We start from the raw sequence: 18,879 nt of genomic DNA, 5'->3' as shown, positions 1-18,879 counted from the left end.
CTGGGTGTTTTTTCCTTGTGTTGTTTTTTACTGGGCGAGTAATTCCTTACTTTTCTCTCTTAGCATTGGTTTTTTCTGTTTTCGTTTTTCTATATTGGGATTTTAAATAGAAGAATTGGAAACGTTTGTACCCCTAAAGAATGGATCTTACCAGTTTTTTGTCTGAAGTTTCTCTCCTGGCGCTCTGACTTCCTCACACCGTCTAAAATCACGTCTGTCTAATTGGTCTCTCTAAATTCTCTTTAGGTGCAGATAAAAAATAAATTTTGTAATTAAACTTTATAAATAGTTTGCAGGTTTCTCTCTGGGTGCTCCGGCTTCCTGCCACTGTCTAAAAAGATTTAGTGAATGCAAATTGGCACTTTTATAATATCAATACTATATACCTGCATATAGATATAAATCTATATCTATATGCATATATATATAAATATATATATGCACTTGTGTGTATATATATAGATATAGATGGATATAGATCTATATCTATATCCATCTAGATATATCTATATATATGTATATATATACACACACATATAATTGCACACATATATCTATAGATATATATCTATATAGATATTGATATATACACAATATCTATATAGATCTATATCTTTATAGATATAGATATTGGTGTGTGTGTATATATATATAGATAGATATAGATATATATGTTTAGGCCTGTCACGATAGCATATTTTGCTGAGTGATTAATTGTCTCAAACTATTGCGATAGACGATAATATTGTTTGAAGACATTTTTACACTGATTTAATGGAAATTACATAATATTACATGTGATTTCCTACCATAAATAGATGCACTTTATTTTCACAAGAACACTTAACACTGGAACTGATAAAATAAATAAAACAACCAAAAACAAAAATAAAATGGATTCTCAGTCTCCATTAACAAAAATGTACTTGAATAAAAACACCAAAGTGTAAATAAATACTGGATTCAACCAAAAGAGTGCAGATTATAAAGTCTGTTTACCATATTGCCCTTCAGTAATCATTAGATTTAAATAGAGAAGATGGGCACATCGACTACCTGATGCAATAGTTCACACTATCAATCAATCAATCAAGTTGTTAATTGTTAGTTCACACCTACATTTTCACCTTTCGACAATCTTAGAACTTTGATTGTTCTAAGATTGTCGCTTGTTATCATCCTGTAGTGTGTGTGGTGTGTTACAGTAGATCGTTGTGGCCCCTCAGATCTAAATCAGGGGTTTTTCCCACTGGGATCGTTAACCTGCCTGTTGAATGTGACAGGCAGCCAATCAGAAAGCCGGATTCTGCTCCTGCTTTCTGAGGGGAATCCCAAACAGCTGACAACCCGAAGTCCAGCTGACATTGGAGATGATATGTGGAAACAACATTAATGTTTATAAAACATTTGGTGCAAAGAATATAGAAATGACGAGGGGAGGAGTTGGAGCGAAATCGCTACGTTGATGAACCCGGTAACTTTTCAGCTGTTCTTCGTTAACGTGACATAAATCGGTTCTAATGATTTTCATTCAGTCAGGACGTTACGCTGACACTAGAGCCACATGCACTGCAGGTAGATTGTAGTAAAGCATTGATTAATGCCTGGTTTTAAAATTAGTTCACTGGACTTGTAGCCATTATTTTGTGCCCATTGTTGGACACCACATGGCAGGATTGATCGAACCGTTATACCTAGGATTTCTGTCGGCTAATGTGTGATCTCTCAGGTTTTGAAAATGGGCCGACAATCGACCGACAGCTCTAAGATGGTGTAGTGTGAACTGGACATTAAACTAAGGAAATGAGGAAGGGAGGGTCAGTGGAGAGCAGCGGAGTTGAGCCTTTTTTCATTTAGTGTCATCAACAGAAAGACAAAAAGGCTGGAAGAGACGATAAAGGTTGATAATTAAAATGACGTCGATAGTTTTAATTTATCGTACGATTAATTGATTTATCGTTTATCGAGACAGGCCTAGTTCTTACCATCTCAAATGTTTTATTCTGGGAATGTCCAATTTGTGGGATTGGGATTGTTCCTAATCTCTTTGGAATTTGTTTGGATTTACCAGGAGAGCTGTGAACCTAAAGACAGATTTTTCACCCAGTGGTCAAATAGCATTCAGTAGGATGTCGACGGATGCACCTATCAGAGATTTTCTGCCTGTTTTTCCAGCTGACAATTTTCTAAAGCTTCGCCCTGTCGATTTTGATTTCTCAAGAATCATATTTGTCAAACTTCAAAATGCTTTTGGATGCTTTTTTTAAATATGGCTTTCTCAGACATTACACTGCCTGAGAAAATTTGATTTCCTAAAAGCAAAAATGATTGAGTTGATATTTTAAGTTTAAAACTCCATATTGAATTTATGAGACATTTTTGTTCAAGCTGTGTCTTTAAAATGATGTTCAAAATAGCAGGCATACAAAATAAAATTCACATTAAAATTATTGTAATTATAAACAGTTATACATTTATCTCTGCTTTGCATATGGCACGTGTGAGAGATATTTGATAACACTAATTTTTGTTTTATGTTAGTTGGCTTTCTCCCTGTTGTAGAATGTACTATACAAGATCTAAATAATAGTCAATTGAAACAGTCTTTTCTTAGTTAATTTTTATTGTTTTTAACTCCAAAGTGTGGTCTTGGAAAAGTTTGACAACTTACCTTGAAGATGCTTGAAAAGTGCTTGAATTTTACTGTGTGAAAAGTGTCCAGTCTCTGAGTTTAATATGTGGAGACTGTCACCATCGCAGAGGAAACAAAATTACCAAAATGTCAGTAGCACTGAGACTTGAAGTTTGGATCTTAGCACTACTAAGTCATGTATGCGTGTTGAAGTAGTTCACTTTCCAGAAAGAATGAACAGTGCAACTGTAATCCTTGCCTCCAGATGTTGACAGTCGGGTGTGAGACGGTGGACATGACGCTAAGAAGAAACGGACTGGGACAGCTGGGCTTTCACGTCCGTCTGGACGGCACCGTCTCCGAGGTAACGTCGGATGGCCGCGCTGGATCACGGCCAACGAACGAGCTGGGCTCCGAATAACTTCAGATTCGTTCTGCGCAGGTGGAGGAGTACGGCTTCGCCTGGCAGGCGGGCCTGAGGCAGGGCAGCCGTCTGGTGGAGATCTGCAAGGTGGCCGCCGTGACGCTCACTCACGAGCAGATGATCGACCTGCTGAGGACGTCGGTCACCGTCAAAGTGGTCATCATTCCTCCGTACGAAGAGGGCAAACCTCGCAGGTGTGTATGGGCATTAATTTACTTTGTCTGTGGCTGAAAGGGTGAGCGATTTTGTTTGGAAGATATCAGGGAGAAGGAGGAGAAAGGGCTGCAGTGGAAGGGCAGCAGAGAGATACAATGAGCACAGGATGCTCTTCACTGAAACACACAAAAGCAGTGGCCAGTCTCCAGTGTTCTGAGAGGATTTTGTGTGGGAGTGTGAAAGAAAAAGGAAAAAAAAAAGAGGAAGCGAACCAACAGAGAGAGACGGCAACGTGTAGCTGGAGTGGAAACAAGCGAAACGAGGCACAGAGACAGAAAGGGAGAAGCATTTGTTGAACAGGAATTAGCTAAATCTGTCGGTTTTTGTCTCTTTCTCTGGATTTGTTATCTGGTAATCTCCGCTGGTTTGGTCCTTCTGCAACAATCCTTTGCAGCTACACCCTTTTTTTTTTTTTATCTTCTCATCTGTGCTCCAGGTCTTGAGTGAGCCTGAATAAAGAGACATTATTAGACGCTGGTGTGGTTTTGCAGAATGGTTACAGAAAAACAACCCCAAGCACACTGTGTGTGTTTCTGAGCATCAAGAGCTCCTAAAAACCGTAATCATGGCGGGCTGTGTGATCACAGTGTGGTTGGATTCCTTTAATGTTGGAGGCAGTTTAATTACTCCAAGTTAAACCCTTTCCAAACACACACACACACACACGCACACACACACACACACACACACACACACCAACACGTCAAAACACTGAGCTGTGGCCTTGGAGCAGCTGATAATTAGAGTCTTTGCATTTCACTCTTCCTCTCTGACTCGTTGGCTGCTGTGTGCCAGGCGAGCAGATTGGATGAGATTAAGGCTTGGGATCTGCTGGAACGGGGTGGAGGGGAACGACGCACCAAAAAAGGGGAAAATAAATAAAAGAGCCGATTATTTAAAAAAAATGTGTGCCCTGTGTAAATAAAAAGAAAGGAAAATAAGAAAGAAGAGGCGGAGCGACAGAGGGAGAGAGGCTGGGAGGAGCGCTCGATGAGAAGGACGTGTCTCAGCGCCACCGAGAGTAAGAGGAGTGGGTGGAGGCGAGAGGGGAAGAGGGAGATGAAAGTTGGAAGGCTCCGTCTCGGCTGCAAAAACCACTCGACGGATGGATGCAGCAGGAAAAAGGCGTGGGTCTGACGGTGTGTGTGTGTGTCTGAGCTCCAGCCGTGTCACCTCAGCTAATGTGATGGGAGAATTACTGCATGCTGACAGACGTTAGGCTCTGCTCTCTCTGAGGTTTGTATTCCCCTCGTGTGTGCATGCAAGGCTGGGGTCTGTGCAGCTGATCTGTATCGATATTGTTGATGGCAGAAGGTATTCGTTATTGATTAAAACAGTCGTAGTACACACTGCCTTCATGGACGTTGATTTGTGGGGGGTGTTTTTGTGTCCCTGGAAAGCTGCTGTGTTCTAGAGGTGTTTTGTTGTTGCATGTTTTCTTTATGTAAATCTGTGTTTCTCAAAGGCTGCAGAAAACCGTCACCTAATTATTCATTAGTTGATTGCTTTTGTCTATCTTCCAAAACATTTCCCAGAGCTAACAGATGTCTTTGTCAGTTTTTGTATGCAAACGGATAACACTGATGTTGTAAACTTGACTTTTTGAGCATTACGTCATGTTATAGTGTAATTCCCTCATCCAAAACTGTTGCTTTCTTTCATTCATGTTTGAGAAATCCTTGAATCTCCCACGGCAACCACTCAGGGCTGCCCAAACGCTTATTTACACAAACCTCCTACACCCGGCTCCTCTAGACTAGCAGCAGCAGTAACTGGCAAACACCTGGTCTAACTGCAAGTCTACTGAGCTCATTATACAAACTACTTCTCAATGCAACACTCCTAAGGAAAGATTGTTCACTGCATAATGGAGGAGTATTGTTGTGTCAAAAAGAGCAGGGCCTTCTTAAAGAGACAGGGGAGCCTTAAAAATTGATCGCTTATGGCTTTTTATCTGATTAATTAATTAATCTATCTGGGTGATTAATTATCTTCCCCGGAAACTGATTTAATTTTTTCACTCCTCACATACAGCAATTTGTTGGAAAACATTTCAGTCAATGAAATTTATTTGTATAGCCATTTCAGCAACAAAGCAATACAGGAAACATCCAAGTGTTTACATCATAAACACTTGGATGTTTTTTTAAGAAAATATGAAAGAGTTATAAAAATGGCGTCACTTAAAAACATTGCTAAAGATTGTTTATTATAGTTAACATTATCAGTTATGTTGAGTTGCACTGCAGCCTTAGACTTTATTAAAAAAATATATTGTTTATACCCTTAAAGTGAATGGATTTTAGAGAATAATGAGAAACATTCAGTGTTAAAACTCAGAGAATGTCAGTCTGAAACAATAATATTTTCAACCTTTTGACTCCTGAAAACCCTCCAATAATAATTTGAATGTCCATTAAACTATAGGAATAACCTATTATAAGCTATTATACAGACTAAATACAGCGATCATTGTTTCTCCTCTGTTAGTTTAGCTAATCACCCACCTCTTCTTCTACTTTTTGAATTCTCCTTTCATCCTAAATGCCAACTTATCAGCATGTTTTAATCCCTGCCTCTCCTTTAATAGGCCTCTATATAAAATATTGAGATAGGAGCTGATATACAAACAAAATGAGGAAGACGCCTTCCAGCAATGAGCTTCATTATGGATGAGAATAAATGTCAGATCATTTTCACTTGAAGCCTGCACCACCCATCAGATGATATTTTACTTCTGGGCTCCTGGAGCTCACTTTTTTGTGACTTCATTTATTTTTTATTTTTTTACCTTTACAAAATATCTTCTGCACTTGCATAGAATTTGAGTGAAGAGCTCTTTGGTGGGTAAAAGCAGTAATGTGAGTATAAAATACACATTTTCACAAAGAGACGTGACCTAATCTTCCTGTAGCAAAGATGAATATTTGATTTGTCATTAATCAGCTGTTGTACATTTAAGCCTCCACATGAACTGTAATGTGGAGTATTCAGAGTGAACATACTGAGCAACTTTTCCACACTGATCTTGGTTCAGCCGGAGTTCAGAGGAAGTGGCAGTCTTTCAGCTGTGCTTTCTACCAACTCATTGCAGAGAATCCTTTAAACTGCAGATGAAGGATAAGAGAGAGAGAGAGAAAAAAAAATTAGAGTTTGGACATGTGAGCAGGAAGGGTTTATTTGTTTGATGATCTATATTTAAACATCCCTGCTGTCTGTCTCTCTTTCTCTCTCTTCCCGCCTTTAGGGGCTGCACAGAGGAGTACGAGATGAAGACCATGGAGCAGAAGCCTGAGCCTGAGCCTCTGGCAGCCGGATACCGACCTTCTCTCCACCAAACGTGGCGATGGGAGAGCTCACCCGTTCCTGCGGGGCTCCTGAATGCTCCCAACCTGCCTCGCTGGGGACCCATGGGCCCCCTGCCTCCTCCTCTGGCCCGCTCACACAAACCCCTGATGCCAGTTCCCTACAGAGAGCCACAGCACTTCAACTCCAAGAGGTAAAATCAACTAATATGGCATGAGACTCCAGGTTACAGCAGTGGACTGAGCTCTGATTGTGCAGCAGTGATGTGGTGAGGGCAGTGCAGCTTATCAATAAACATTCAAGGAAGCGATAAATAATTCATGGTAAAAGTTGCAGAGTTGTCCCGAAATGGTATTAGAGAAGCTAAATTGTTTAGGAGTTAGTAATAAAGCAGAGGGTGTATAGATATAATTCACATAATACATTTATCATCTCCACGTCTTCATTTTGGTCTGAAACATTCATCCATTTGTCCGTCCGTCGTGGCTGCTTATCTATGCAAGATCAAGGGGGCTGCTTGAGTTTTAGGTGGGGTTGCTGGTCCATCACAGGGCAACACAAGCACAAAGCCACGTTTACACACAATATTCCCTAAGAGCCATTTAAAAAGACCAGTTAGCAAACATGCCTGTTTTGGACTGTTTGAAGCTGGAGTACCCTGGAAGAACCCATGCATGCACTGGGAGGACAAGCAACTCCACATAGAGGGAACTTAATCAACCCATAATTAAAGTAACACATGTGCATAGGTCATCGGCTTGTTTTACAGGTGTCCCAATAAAACGTCTTCACTTCCGAAACAATACCAAAATTGCAGCCTTGTGTATTGGCCGATACTCTATTGACTTGATACGAAATCAGCACTAATCACAGTGCCAATCTTCATTTTGCACTCTGGAATGTTAGAAAAATCTGAAATTTTTGGACAAGACTCTGTTCTTTTTTTTTAAATCATTGTTTTTGCTCTTCTCTACCAAGACAGTTTTTAGTTAGGCCTTAGTTAGAACTGACTATCTCTGTTATTCTTTATGCTTTTTGTATTTTAAACTCCATGTACACCGTCTTCGCATGGTTTCACACTGCCCACTTCTAAAGCATAAAAAGAGTGTTTTTCTCACCTAATTTGAATCCATTTTATTTATGCTATCACAGTCTTGTTCATATTCATGACATGTTCCCACACTGCTATTGTCTTCCAGGCCTGTAAGTTACCCAGAGAACCACTACAACCTGTCTCCTGCAGAAGGCGACAGAGTCCTTCCCTACAGAAACCCCTCCGCCAGCTTCTCGTCGCCCTCCACGGGGCTGGTTGCCCTCTCCATCATGGGCTCTCCTGGAATGACTCCAGGATCTTTTGTACGCTACAAGCCGTCACCCGACAGGTGCGTACCGGCATGTTTGGGGTTTTCTGTATTCTCAACCTTCATTAAAGCTCATTTGGATCTTGACTGAACATGTCCAATGTTTGTCTAATGACTGTTTAGCGTGCTAATGGGAGATTATTTCAGTTTGAGGGAGAGGGTGAATAATGTCTGGAGTAAGAAGTGAAATGAACACGCTGTCTCTCCCAGAGGAAGAATCTGTTGTGTGGGCGGCTCTTCCTCACAGTGTGGAGGTTGATAGCATCTCACCCAACCAGAAAAACGTGTTAATTCAACTGCCAACAGGATGCATAACAAGACTTGGAAAAATTTTTTTCCATCAATTAAATAGAAATTGTTTTCAGAAGTATATGTCTTTGTTATTTTTTTAGTTGCCTCCATTTTCTCTTTAAATATTAGTAATTAGGTTTACTCATCCAAACCCTTTCTGATTTGTTTAGGTTTGGATCAGTACCGCGCCCCCTGCTGCCCTATGAACCGCACTTCAGTGTGGACGTCACTTCTAGCGGAGAGTCTTCCTCAGGGTTCATCAGTCAGGAGAGCACAATGGAGCGCTGCAAAACAGGTATCAAATTCAAACTAAAGTTGATTCAGGAGTCTCTTCCTGGTGTTTCTCTTTTAGCTGTGCGTACGAAATGATTTCAAGCTAATTTTCTGTGAAGCTGTTTTTTATGCCGAGTTCATTATAATTCATACTGCTGTGCAATTCCTCCTGACAAAAGTCCAGCCTTTAGATTCTGCTCTCTCCAAGATATCCGTTGTTCAGCATGTAAACAGCATTTTTAAATCTGTAAACCGTGAAACTCTCCTCTGCAGACAGGAGCTGTGGGTTGACATCACAGGTCCAGCTGTGCATTGGTCTTGATCCAACATCTCACACGGAAAAAGTTCCATCAATAACAATAGCTTGTCTTATGTTGTACTGCAAAGCTCCATTCTCAGAACTCTTTTTTACATGTTTTATTACTTTTTCGTCATAATGCCGCTACTTGGCATTATTTTCACAATTGCTTTTAATTTTATCCAGATCTCCACCATGTTTATGTTCCACTGAAAGACACTGGTGAATGTTCAAAGTTTTAATGAGAGCAAGGCTAGAGTCATGTGGTTTAGACCCAGCAGCACCTGCAGGAGTCCTACATTGATCATTTTTTCTTGCATAAAAAAAAAAGAAAACTATCACTTATTTCAGTGTGAGAACGAATCAGCTCCTGTTTGTGTGTCTTATTTTCTCTTCCTTGTGTTTGTCTTTTATGTTTGGTTTTATTGCACCTCACTTTGCTCAGCTTTGTTGTTTTGAAGGTGCTTTATTTGTAAAGTAGTATGTTATTATCAGTTGGATTTCCTGCTATTGCTCCAAGCACAGAGTTTAGTTGCCGCTAACTAACTAAATATTTCTGGTGTATGTGAAGAATAAAAATGCCAATTCCTCATTTAATCCATTTACTAAATGAATAAAGAGTGACAATATGTCAAGTTCTCAGATTGCTTTGTGAGTAGAACTGGGATATGAGAGGGGCTTTGAGTGATGTTGTGCAGAGGGAGGTCGGTGTTTAAATGTGCCATAAGTATTTAATCCTCTTTGCCAACCATTGCCATTCAGTGTAATTTATTTAATCCTCTATGTGTGGGTTTTCTGTCTAGAGCCTCTCTGGCATGTCCCAGCATCATCGTCTCGAGGACCAGGTGGCGGAGGGGGGCAGAGGAGAATAACCAGACAGGACGTCCCGGCCAAAGACTCTCCAAACAGACACTCCAAGGTCAGATTCATCCTCAGCCGCTTTCATCTGTTCGTCTGTTCCCGGCTTCTTTATCTGACCGGGTCCGCCTGATGTCCCTCCAGGGCGAGGCTCAGTACTCCAGCCACTCCAGCAGCAACACGTTGTCCAGCAACGCGTCCAGCAGCCACAGCGACGAGCGCTGGTTTGACGGCGGACCTGGAGGAGAGCGGGTAGGCGGCGGGTTTCTCGGCGACCCGGTCGATCCGGACCCAGACCTTCTCAACCAGGGGGGCTCCAATGACAGCGGCATCGACGCCTCCACGCACTACAACAGCAGCCACCGCGGACACAAGACCGGCAGCCAGGCTCACAAACCCATGCACCCCTCGGCGACCTACAGCGGCTTTCTGGAGCTGTCCTCGGGAAGGAGCAACAGCGGAGAGTCCAGGAGACGGGAGTCTTCACCCATTATGCCAGGCGCTGCCCATCAGAACAAAGGGTACCCGACCAAAACGTTCCCGCCTCCCAGCTCCAGCGCTGGAAAAATGGACGCTTTCAAACCAAGGTATGAGTCAAACTGTCATGTTGAATATTGAAAACATTTTAGAGGACTTTCAGTCAAACCATCTGCATTTTCCTATTGCGTATAGATGAGCTCCACAGCGTGTAGCAGCATTAATCCTTGTGAAACTTACAGATGATCATGAGATCTGTTGCATTAGAGCTGCAATAGATCCAGCCCGACATGAACCACTACAGTTATTCAACACAGACTTAGTTCTGGATTAAAGCAATCTGTATTTAATACCAGAGGGTTACAGGAGGGCCAGTGCTGCAGTCTGTTCCAGGGAGCTTTTCACCATTTCAGCTGGTCTCACAAAAAAAGGTTTTTCTTTTTTTTTCCTACAATTTAAAAAATAGAAAAGGCGTTGATGCAATTTTCTATCGATTAACTAAACTATAAATTTGTACCTTTAAAGTCTTAGTAAAAAGCAAGGACAGTCTTTTTCAGTCCTTATGCATTGAAAAACAAAATGTGATCTAAATCGGGTGTTTAAATTAGTGAAATACCACAAAGATTATTACTAGATTAGACTATATGCTTCTATCTACTTCAGTAAATGTGATCTTATTTACCGAATTAATAAGTGTGCCCTTACTGTAGAGATGCTGTGTTGTAGAGATTAATTATAAAGGCCTAATTAAGACCTACACCTAATTAAAATGCTGTTCATGAATATAAATTAACTGAAAACATTATTTGACTTACTAAGTTTGCAGTAGATTAACAGAAATCTTACAGAATATTGGTCTAATGTACGCATTTCATTTTAACAGCTACTAAGGTGTGTTATCTTATTTTAATAGGTTCCGAGATGTCCTTACAACCTGATATATATACTTCTTGTTTTCTGGTCCTAAATCACATTTTGCACAAAAATAACTTTGCAGAATCAACATATTTTATCTTAGGTTTTCTAGCACAACTAAAGACTTACAAATGTAAAAAAAAAAAAAAAACTATTTGCAAGTGCTCATAACTCAGCATTCATGTATTGTAGGATTATTAAACTCATCACAGAAGCCCAAGTCCGACCTGACCATTAAACAAATAATTTTTGATTTTGATTTTGCTTGGGGTTCATAGATCCAAACTCTAACTGTGAATGAAATATGTTCCTGTCTGTGTTCAAAGGGCCTTCACACCGCAGGGCTTGAAGACGCCGGCAGCGGAGAAAGCGCGGCCCGTCCGAGCTTCTACGACGACGCCCACCTCGGGTCAGATGGGCTCCACCGCTTTGTCTAGTTCCGCCCCCAAGGAGTTTTATGGGAAGAGCAAATCAAGAAGTCGTCAGACAGAAGAGACCAGTGCATCGTCTGCAAACACAACCGACACTTCCAATTCTGAGAGCAACAACAAGAAGTAAGTCCGACTCCGTGGACTCTGGTCGGCTTTGAGTTGCTGCTATCTGTGATCACAAAGTGAAATAAAACGTCTTCAAAGCCGTCTAAATAAGGCTGGCCATATGACATTTCAGCTTTGAACAGTTACTTTCTGTGCTCTGTGGTTGAGATGCTTCGAGCTGCTTGTGATCAAGAAAACCAAGTTGACCTTTTTCTGTATGTCAGCAGGCTGGTGGATACGAATTCAAAGAACGTGTTTGGGCAGCCTCGGCTCCGAGCGTCGCTGAGGGACCTCCGGTCTCCACGTCGGACGTACAAGAGCACCATCGAAGACGACCTGAAGAAACTGATCATCATGGACTACCCCGGAGAGACGCCACCGTCCGACCCGGTAAGAGGCACGCCTTGGCGCCGCTCTTCTGCTTCGCCTTCCTTTGCGCGTCTTTCACCGCCAAGCCTCGTCTTCCTCCAGTCTCCCAGACACACCCTGCAGCGCACCTTTTCAGACGAGTCCCTGTGCAGCGGGCGCCGAGACACCGCCTTCGCCTGCTCCGAGAACCAAACCACCTCCAGCGACGTGCTGTTCACCTGCACGCTGCCCACACGCAAACACTCGAGCTCCTCCAACAACTCCAACCACTCGCACAGCAAGAAGAGTGAGTTTCAGAGCTGAACGAACCGCCTGCCAGGGTTCGTCCTGTAGCTCATCGCTTCCTCTCTCGTCCTCCCCTCAGTGCCGCTGTCCGCGTCGGAGTTGTCCCTGACGGAAGTGAGAGACAAAGTTCCTCCTCTAAGGAGGCTCGACCCGGGGCTGATGCCGCTTCCCGACACGGCCAGTGGACTGGAGTGGTCCAGCCTGGTCAACGCCGCAAAAGCCTTTGAAGGTCAGACAACAACTTTTTTTTTTTTTTTTTTTCTTTTTTTCTATCACATTATAAGCACAAGTTTCAATGCATTGAATTTAAAGTGGAATGAAAATGACATGTAGCTTTCCATTTTTCACATGAAAGCGGGAAATGCATTTGAGTTCAGCCCCTTTTACCCCGATACCTTAAACACCCGATTTAGCGCTTTAAATCGGGTGTTAAACTTGTTTTTATTTTGGGCTATAATAAGATTATGAATGTCATGAAGAGCCGGTTGTGCTAGAATGTATTTATAAAACACATTAACAAAAATAGCTGTTTCTTCTAAAAATGTTCACATCGATTAGTCCCTTAAGGTTTTCACGATTGTTTTTATGATCACAGATTTTATTGAAATATTTGCAAAAGAATTTTGCAAATATTAATGCTTATATGCAACAGTAAATGTAACTTTTTGTTACTCACCACATCAACCATGATATATAACTTGACACCAAATAAGACTGAATCAGACGTACTGCCACCTGCAGGTGGGAGTTAGCATCACTTAAACCCTGTGTTTTGTTTTTATGTTTTGTTTTTTTCTTACATTTTTGCTGAAAAGCTTCAATTACCTCATGGTCATAATTTCACATGGAAAAATGTGGGGATGTTTTCCAAGATCACAGAATTGTGAAAAGCCAGAGAGACTGATCACTCGCATAGCAAAGAGTCTGGAGTTTAGCGGGCCACATAAAAAATATGGTGGCCCTTTGAGTTGGGCATATATGAGACTTAAATGCAATCAAGTTAATGGTCAGAAAGGAAATATAACATGTGGTTTGTTAAATAAAAAATATCCCAGCAGCTTTGTTCAATGCATTACCTGAAAATGAAAGAGGTATAGCAGGAGTTCAAACCTACCAAGACACCATCTCTTTCTAAACCGACATGCAGAAAAGAAAGGAGACCAAGAGGGTCGTCGTAACTCTGCAGTTTGGTTTCACCCTTAGACCTCACAGTAGTGCAGTCATGTTGGTCCAGCACTTATGCTAATAAAATACAATAAAGTAAAATACGTATGACTCATTTTGGAAGGCTCTGTGAAACAAAACTCTTGGGGAAAAGAAAGAGGTCTAGGAATTGATCGTCGTCTCTGCTTCCCAATCCCTGTTTTCTTTTCTTGGCCTGTCTGCTCTCCCTGGAGAGCCACAAAGCAAACCAACAACTGGCAGACACTTGATCCTGACCTGCTGTCAGCTCCACCTGTGAAGATCACTGCGCCTCATCTCTATGTAAAAAACAAAAGCGGCTTTCTGCTGCTGCTCTCAGTGATCCTAATCATTTCATTTGTTCTTTTTTTTTTGTCTGTCTTGGTGTGTTTTATTTTTATTCTGTGTCACAATGGGAGATTTTTGTGATGTTTATCTGTGAAGAATGTTATATAAATAGATTCTCCTCTCTCGTCGCAGCGCAAAGAGCCGTCTCCCTGTTCTCACTGAACGAACCGCAGCTTGGAGGTCCGGAAGCGAGACCGACCGCCAGTCCGGTTCAGTTCAACACTCCTCAGACGCCGCGGACCACACCGACGTTCAGCGGGTGGGTCTCCTCTCCCTCTAGAATCACTCCTATTGAAATGGTTAGGGTTTGTAGTGCTGCCACCTGGTGGTAGTTTGCTTTATTGCCTTGGTTCTCATTTGGAAATGCTGTTTCTTACAAACAACTTCAGCTTCTCGTGCTTCAAAAGAACTAAAGATAAAAATGAAAACCTCTTCAGGAAATTCAGTTTACCAGGAGAACCTTTGATTTGCTAGCGATGCGACAGTAACATTTGCTGCGTGTGCTTCCAGAGATGAGGTGCCCAACGACCTGTCGGGTCGGCTCTACCAGCTTGAGGTGATGCTAAAACAGCTGAACAATGATCTGGAGAAGGTAAGACTCGATGAGGAGATACTGAGCAATCGTGGAAGAAAACCTGTTAAAGCTGCAGAAGGCCTGAGACTGATGTTGGAGGGCCAACTTCCAGCAGTTAGGATGGTCCAGTCAAAGTCCAAGCCTAAATTCAGTTGCGGATCTGCGGCAAATTGTGAAAGCCGATGCAACGCTTAAGGTTTTTTTTTACAAAGTCGTGTGGGTAAAAATTTGTTTTAGAGATTTTTTGTTCTGTAACTTCATTTGTATATTATGTTTAAACATTTACCTTTAGCAGGAAGGTTATTTACATCAACATGATTTGTTTGGAATATTTCAATGTAGTGATTATCATTTTCACTGTTCTAAATATTTATTCGTTTTTGAAGTAAAGGTAGTCTAATATTTTAGATGTTAAACAACGTCATTGAAATTGGCAGATTTTTTTTGTTAAATTAGTGTTTTGTTCTCATATCAGTCAGGTGTGTAAGAAAAACAATTCAAAACATAAAAAATGTGTTATATTTTATTTCACCCTGTTCCTGCTGTGGAATACTATCACAAGATATTAATAACCATAATAATGACATCATATAATCATGAATTGAAACTGTCTCAGTTCATTTGTATCGTTTTAACTCCAAAGTTTTAAACCTTTAAAATGCTTGAACTTTACTGTGGGAAGTGTGTGAACCCTGTGTGTGATGCTGGTAGCCGCTTTCCGCTGTTTCTACAAAAATATTGACTCAGGAGTGTTGCAAACAAATACATTTTTAATACACCAAAAACAAATAACTTTCCCTCCCCGATCCAACGATTCACTACTTTCTCGTGGATTCTCAGCAGGAGCGTCATTTCTTTGTTGTTTGTTTTTTTTTTTTTTCTCCAGGAGAAGCAGGATAAAGTCGTCCTGCTGGCAGAGGTGGCGAACCTGAGAGAAAACAACCAGCGGCTGCAGGAGGAGAGTCTAACGGCCAGCGAGCAGCTGCGCAAGTTCAACGTGCTTTTCACCAACCTCAAGACCGGAAGTGACCATGAGACTCAGCCTGTGACGCAGGACGCCAGCTCCCAGCGGGAGTGACGGACCGGAACCAGACGGGAGGGGCGTGGGCGGGTATATTTAGCTACCCAGTGGGACTGCCTTAAACCAGAGACCATAAGAACAGACCACCTGGACTTGTAAACATACTGCTCTCCCAGAGAGTCTGCACCTGTGTGTACTCTGAGCCCGTTTATTTTTCTAAACTGAAGTGAAAACATCTCATTGGACTCGTGATGCTACTATGCCGGAGGAGCAAGCAGGAGAAGACTGTTTTAGAGAACACTACGTCACCTGGAGAGGCCTAATACTGTTTCTGCAGCAAATCAGCCAAAAAAAAAAAAAAAAAAACAACCAGAGACACTGCATCTCCCAGAATGCACTACACATTGTGGAAGCTGTACAGGTATGATTATACAGGCGCCTGTGCGGTACGATTCTCATCATCAACGTCAAACTAATATACTAAAGAGCGAGGTGTGAGTATGGTGTTAAACTCCTTAATGCATCTGGCATTTAATCCCTCTAATGTGTGTGAGTGTGAGTGTGTGTGTGAAAAGTGACAAACTTGTTTACTGTAATATAAACCGTTCAGGCTCTGTTCTCCGTTAACGAGGATGTACTGTGGCTCTCAGATGTGAACCGAACCCCCGTCGTCGTTCTGATCTGGGATGATGTCATGAAACTAAACTCAGTGAAACAATAGCATCGTATCTTCTAGGTTTGACTCCCTGCTTCGGCAGAACCTGATCATCTCGGATCCAGACCCTCTGGATCTTTGTTTTGACCTCAGTTACTACAGTCTGTCTCATAAAGAACAGCCATGACATTTTGAGAGTTACGCTTTCATTTGGAGACCCGATCTATAGCGATGAATACGATTAGGTTTTGTCATTTTATAAATAAGATAAGTTGACTATTAATTATTTCACTTTTAGTTCTATTTTAAAGGGGGAGGTGTTATGTAAAATTATCTTTTTTTTAACGTTATATCATCATGTTTTTCCCTCAACAAAAACATGCCCAAAGTGTTGCTTTAATTCTTTCGTGCATGTTCTATGAAACCTTGAATCTGATGGCAGCTGTTCAGGGTGTCTATAAGAGCTTGGTTTGACAAAAGCTCCGCCCATTTCCACATAGCTCCGCCCATTTCCACAGAGCTCCTCCTTGGAGCTGCACTCACCAGCCGAGCTTCAGCCTCCTAAGAGCGGCATAATGAGGAGCACTGTTGTGATGACGTGCTGAAGGCGGAGTGTCGGGAAGAGTAGCAGCTTCTTAAAGAGACAATGGCCCAGTAAGAACTGGGCCACTCTGTTGTACTATAAAATGGCAGTATGTGCCTGGAAAATACATAATGGCTCCCTTTAAATTTTCAAGCCAGTAAATGTTGAATACGATTAAAAAGCAGATGGCTATTTTTTAAGGGAAAATCTCCTTGTGACTTCTCAGGAGACAAAATGAGCCCAATCCCTCAAAATGTCAACCTGTCCCTTTAATTTATTTGTCAATATGAAGCTCTGTCGCCCTGGACATGTACTGGCAGGAAGCATCTACTGCACGTGAAAATTCACTGAACAACACTATGTGTGAACAGGTGCCTCTCAGTAAACTAAGATATCATCAAAAAGTTCATTTAAAACAGTGATCTCCTTTAAAAAACGATGTTTATTACTCAGAGTGATATATTCTATTCCTGACAGATTTCATGGATGCAACATAAAGCTAATAAAAAAAAATCTAAGTCTGTGTCAAAGAATTCCAAAAATAACAATTAAAAAAAGATTAAGGCGATTTTAATTTCAAAACGTTTTCTCCTGGCTGCAGTCATCGTCTGTAGGATGCCCGAGTGCTGTATTCTAGTGTAGAAATACAAAGTTAAGTGGAAGAAAAAAGTGTGGAAGACAAACATGTCTGAGTTTCACTTTTTGAAATTTAACAAAATTCTAATTTACTGAGAGGCCTCGTTTGTGTGTGTGACCCCCCCTCCAAATGCTACAATGAACCCAAATAAAAAAAAACAAACACTTTATACACCCAGCCTCCCTAATATTGTCTACTATAGCTATTTTCCTACAGAAAAGTGTGTTTTTAGGATCCCTGGTACTTTATGGACAATATATCCTGGCAGAGGATAAATCCGAGATATTTCTGATGAAAACGTATCTGTACTTCTTTACTGAATTTTCCAACCCTCTCAGGTTCTTTGATGCTGTTTAGCGCTACATCTCCACCATCAGAGACGATATGCTGCTGTTTATACTGTTTTAGGCGTCCCTTTAATATTTCTGGGTTGAAGGACTTTTTAAAGGCGGCATTGGAGCCGACCGGTCTGGAATAATAGCTTAGTTTGTTTGCATATAATCTACAAATTTAAGGGCAAATACGGACTTGTTTATCAACAGCTTACTAATTATTCTCCGTGAGATGACAAAGTGCAAAGGCTGTGATAATTTAGTAGGTTTCACATCTTTCTCGCCCACTCGCTGTTTGAAACATGACTTGAAATGAGACAAAAGGTTTTCCTTCTGCTTGTCTGTTGTGTAGAAGTACAGCTTCAGCTCTGATGGTTCAACGCTTTGACCGGTCAGATAGCGGCCATTTTGGCCTGGAAGGAGCTTCAGCCCTCATGTCTTATTGTTGTAGTGAAGGACACCATCCTGTAGAAAACTTTTTTTTTTTTTCAGCTTTGTGGGTGTTGCCCTAATTTTAGTCTTAATTTCCTGTTTGCTTTTGTAAAACGGTTGCAGTTTCTTACTTTCTCTATATATATATATATATATATATATATATATATATATATATATATATATATATATATTAACAAATATAAATCATGCTATGAATCATTTTTAAGCTATTTAAAGCATACACAACTCCCCAACCCATGTTGAACAAGGCAGTGATGCATCATTCTTATTGGTAATTTTGTTTTAATGTTAAATATTTTTGTAATTTATTTTTTAACCCGTTGCCCACTGTTGCAGAATAGTGAGGAGAGAAGGTACTGTGTTTTAAACGTGCTGTTTTACCTCTGATTTCTGTTCATAGCTGATTTGTTTGATGCCTCTGGGCATCAGGGGTTCTTTCAGCCTAAACAAAGCCTTCTGGATTTCTTTGTAATAACGTGTAAATTGTAAATTATGTTTTCATTATTTTATAAAAAAAAAAATTAAACTATATGAACACTTGTTTGTCTTTTTTTTATTATTCCTTATTAAAAGTTATTAAAAGTTTTTTCCTGAGTTTAAGTTGAGAGTGAATGTATTTTTCTAATTTAAAAAAAAAAAATCTGATTTCTAGATTAAAGTTTTTTTGTATAATTTGATGCAGAAATTTTAGTGGTAAAAGTAGAGAACTGCAGCGAGATTAATAAAACTGATGGTTGCTGGAGAAATTTACACCGCATCATATCTGGAACATGAACACTAAAGCAACTTCATTTTAGATATTTAATGTGGACAAAGAGGGACTACTGGAAAATATGTTTCAAACATTTCT

General features: G+C 40.8%; 1 protein-coding gene across 5 annotated transcripts in view; it reads left to right on the top strand.

Moving 5' to 3' along the window:
• sipa1l3 (signal-induced proliferation-associated 1 like 3) overlaps positions 1 to 18,569 on the top strand; it is a 94,525-nt gene extending 75,956 nt beyond the window's left edge. For 2 of the 5 annotated variants that reach the window (XM_044120721.1, XM_044120720.1), the window contains 14 exons: positions 2,898 to 2,996; positions 3,075 to 3,250; positions 6,520 to 6,771; positions 7,778 to 7,960; positions 8,401 to 8,525; positions 9,605 to 9,720; positions 9,804 to 10,246; positions 11,378 to 11,605; positions 11,812 to 11,977; positions 12,059 to 12,242; positions 12,321 to 12,470; positions 13,904 to 14,030; positions 14,282 to 14,363; positions 15,232 to 18,569. In XM_044120721.1, coding sequence (XP_043976656.1) covers positions 2,898 to 2,996; positions 3,075 to 3,250; positions 6,520 to 6,771; positions 7,778 to 7,960; positions 8,401 to 8,525; positions 9,605 to 9,720; positions 9,804 to 10,246; positions 11,378 to 11,605; positions 11,812 to 11,977; positions 12,059 to 12,242; positions 12,321 to 12,470; positions 13,904 to 14,030; positions 14,282 to 14,363; positions 15,232 to 15,423 — 2,523 coding nt within the window. In that variant the 3' untranslated portion in view covers positions 15,424 to 18,569. Of the gene's footprint in view, positions 1 to 2,897; positions 2,997 to 3,074; positions 3,251 to 6,519; positions 6,772 to 7,777; positions 7,961 to 8,400; positions 8,526 to 9,604; positions 9,721 to 9,803; positions 10,247 to 11,377; positions 11,610 to 11,811; positions 11,978 to 12,058; positions 12,243 to 12,320; positions 12,471 to 13,903; positions 14,031 to 14,281; positions 14,364 to 15,231 lie in introns of those variants that run through there. The other 3 variants (XM_044120722.1, XM_044120723.1, XM_044120724.1) reach the window with 3 other exon arrangements.
• The last annotated feature ends 310 nt before the right edge of the window (positions 18,570 to 18,879 follow it).

Source organism: Gambusia affinis, linkage group LG06 (genome assembly GCF_019740435.1).
Source record: "Gambusia affinis linkage group LG06, SWU_Gaff_1.0, whole genome shotgun sequence".
Classification (NCBI taxonomy): domain Eukaryota; kingdom Metazoa; phylum Chordata; class Actinopteri; order Cyprinodontiformes; family Poeciliidae; genus Gambusia; species Gambusia affinis.
The sequence above is the reverse complement of the archived record's forward strand: the minus strand, read 5'-3'. Positions and strand labels throughout refer to the sequence as shown.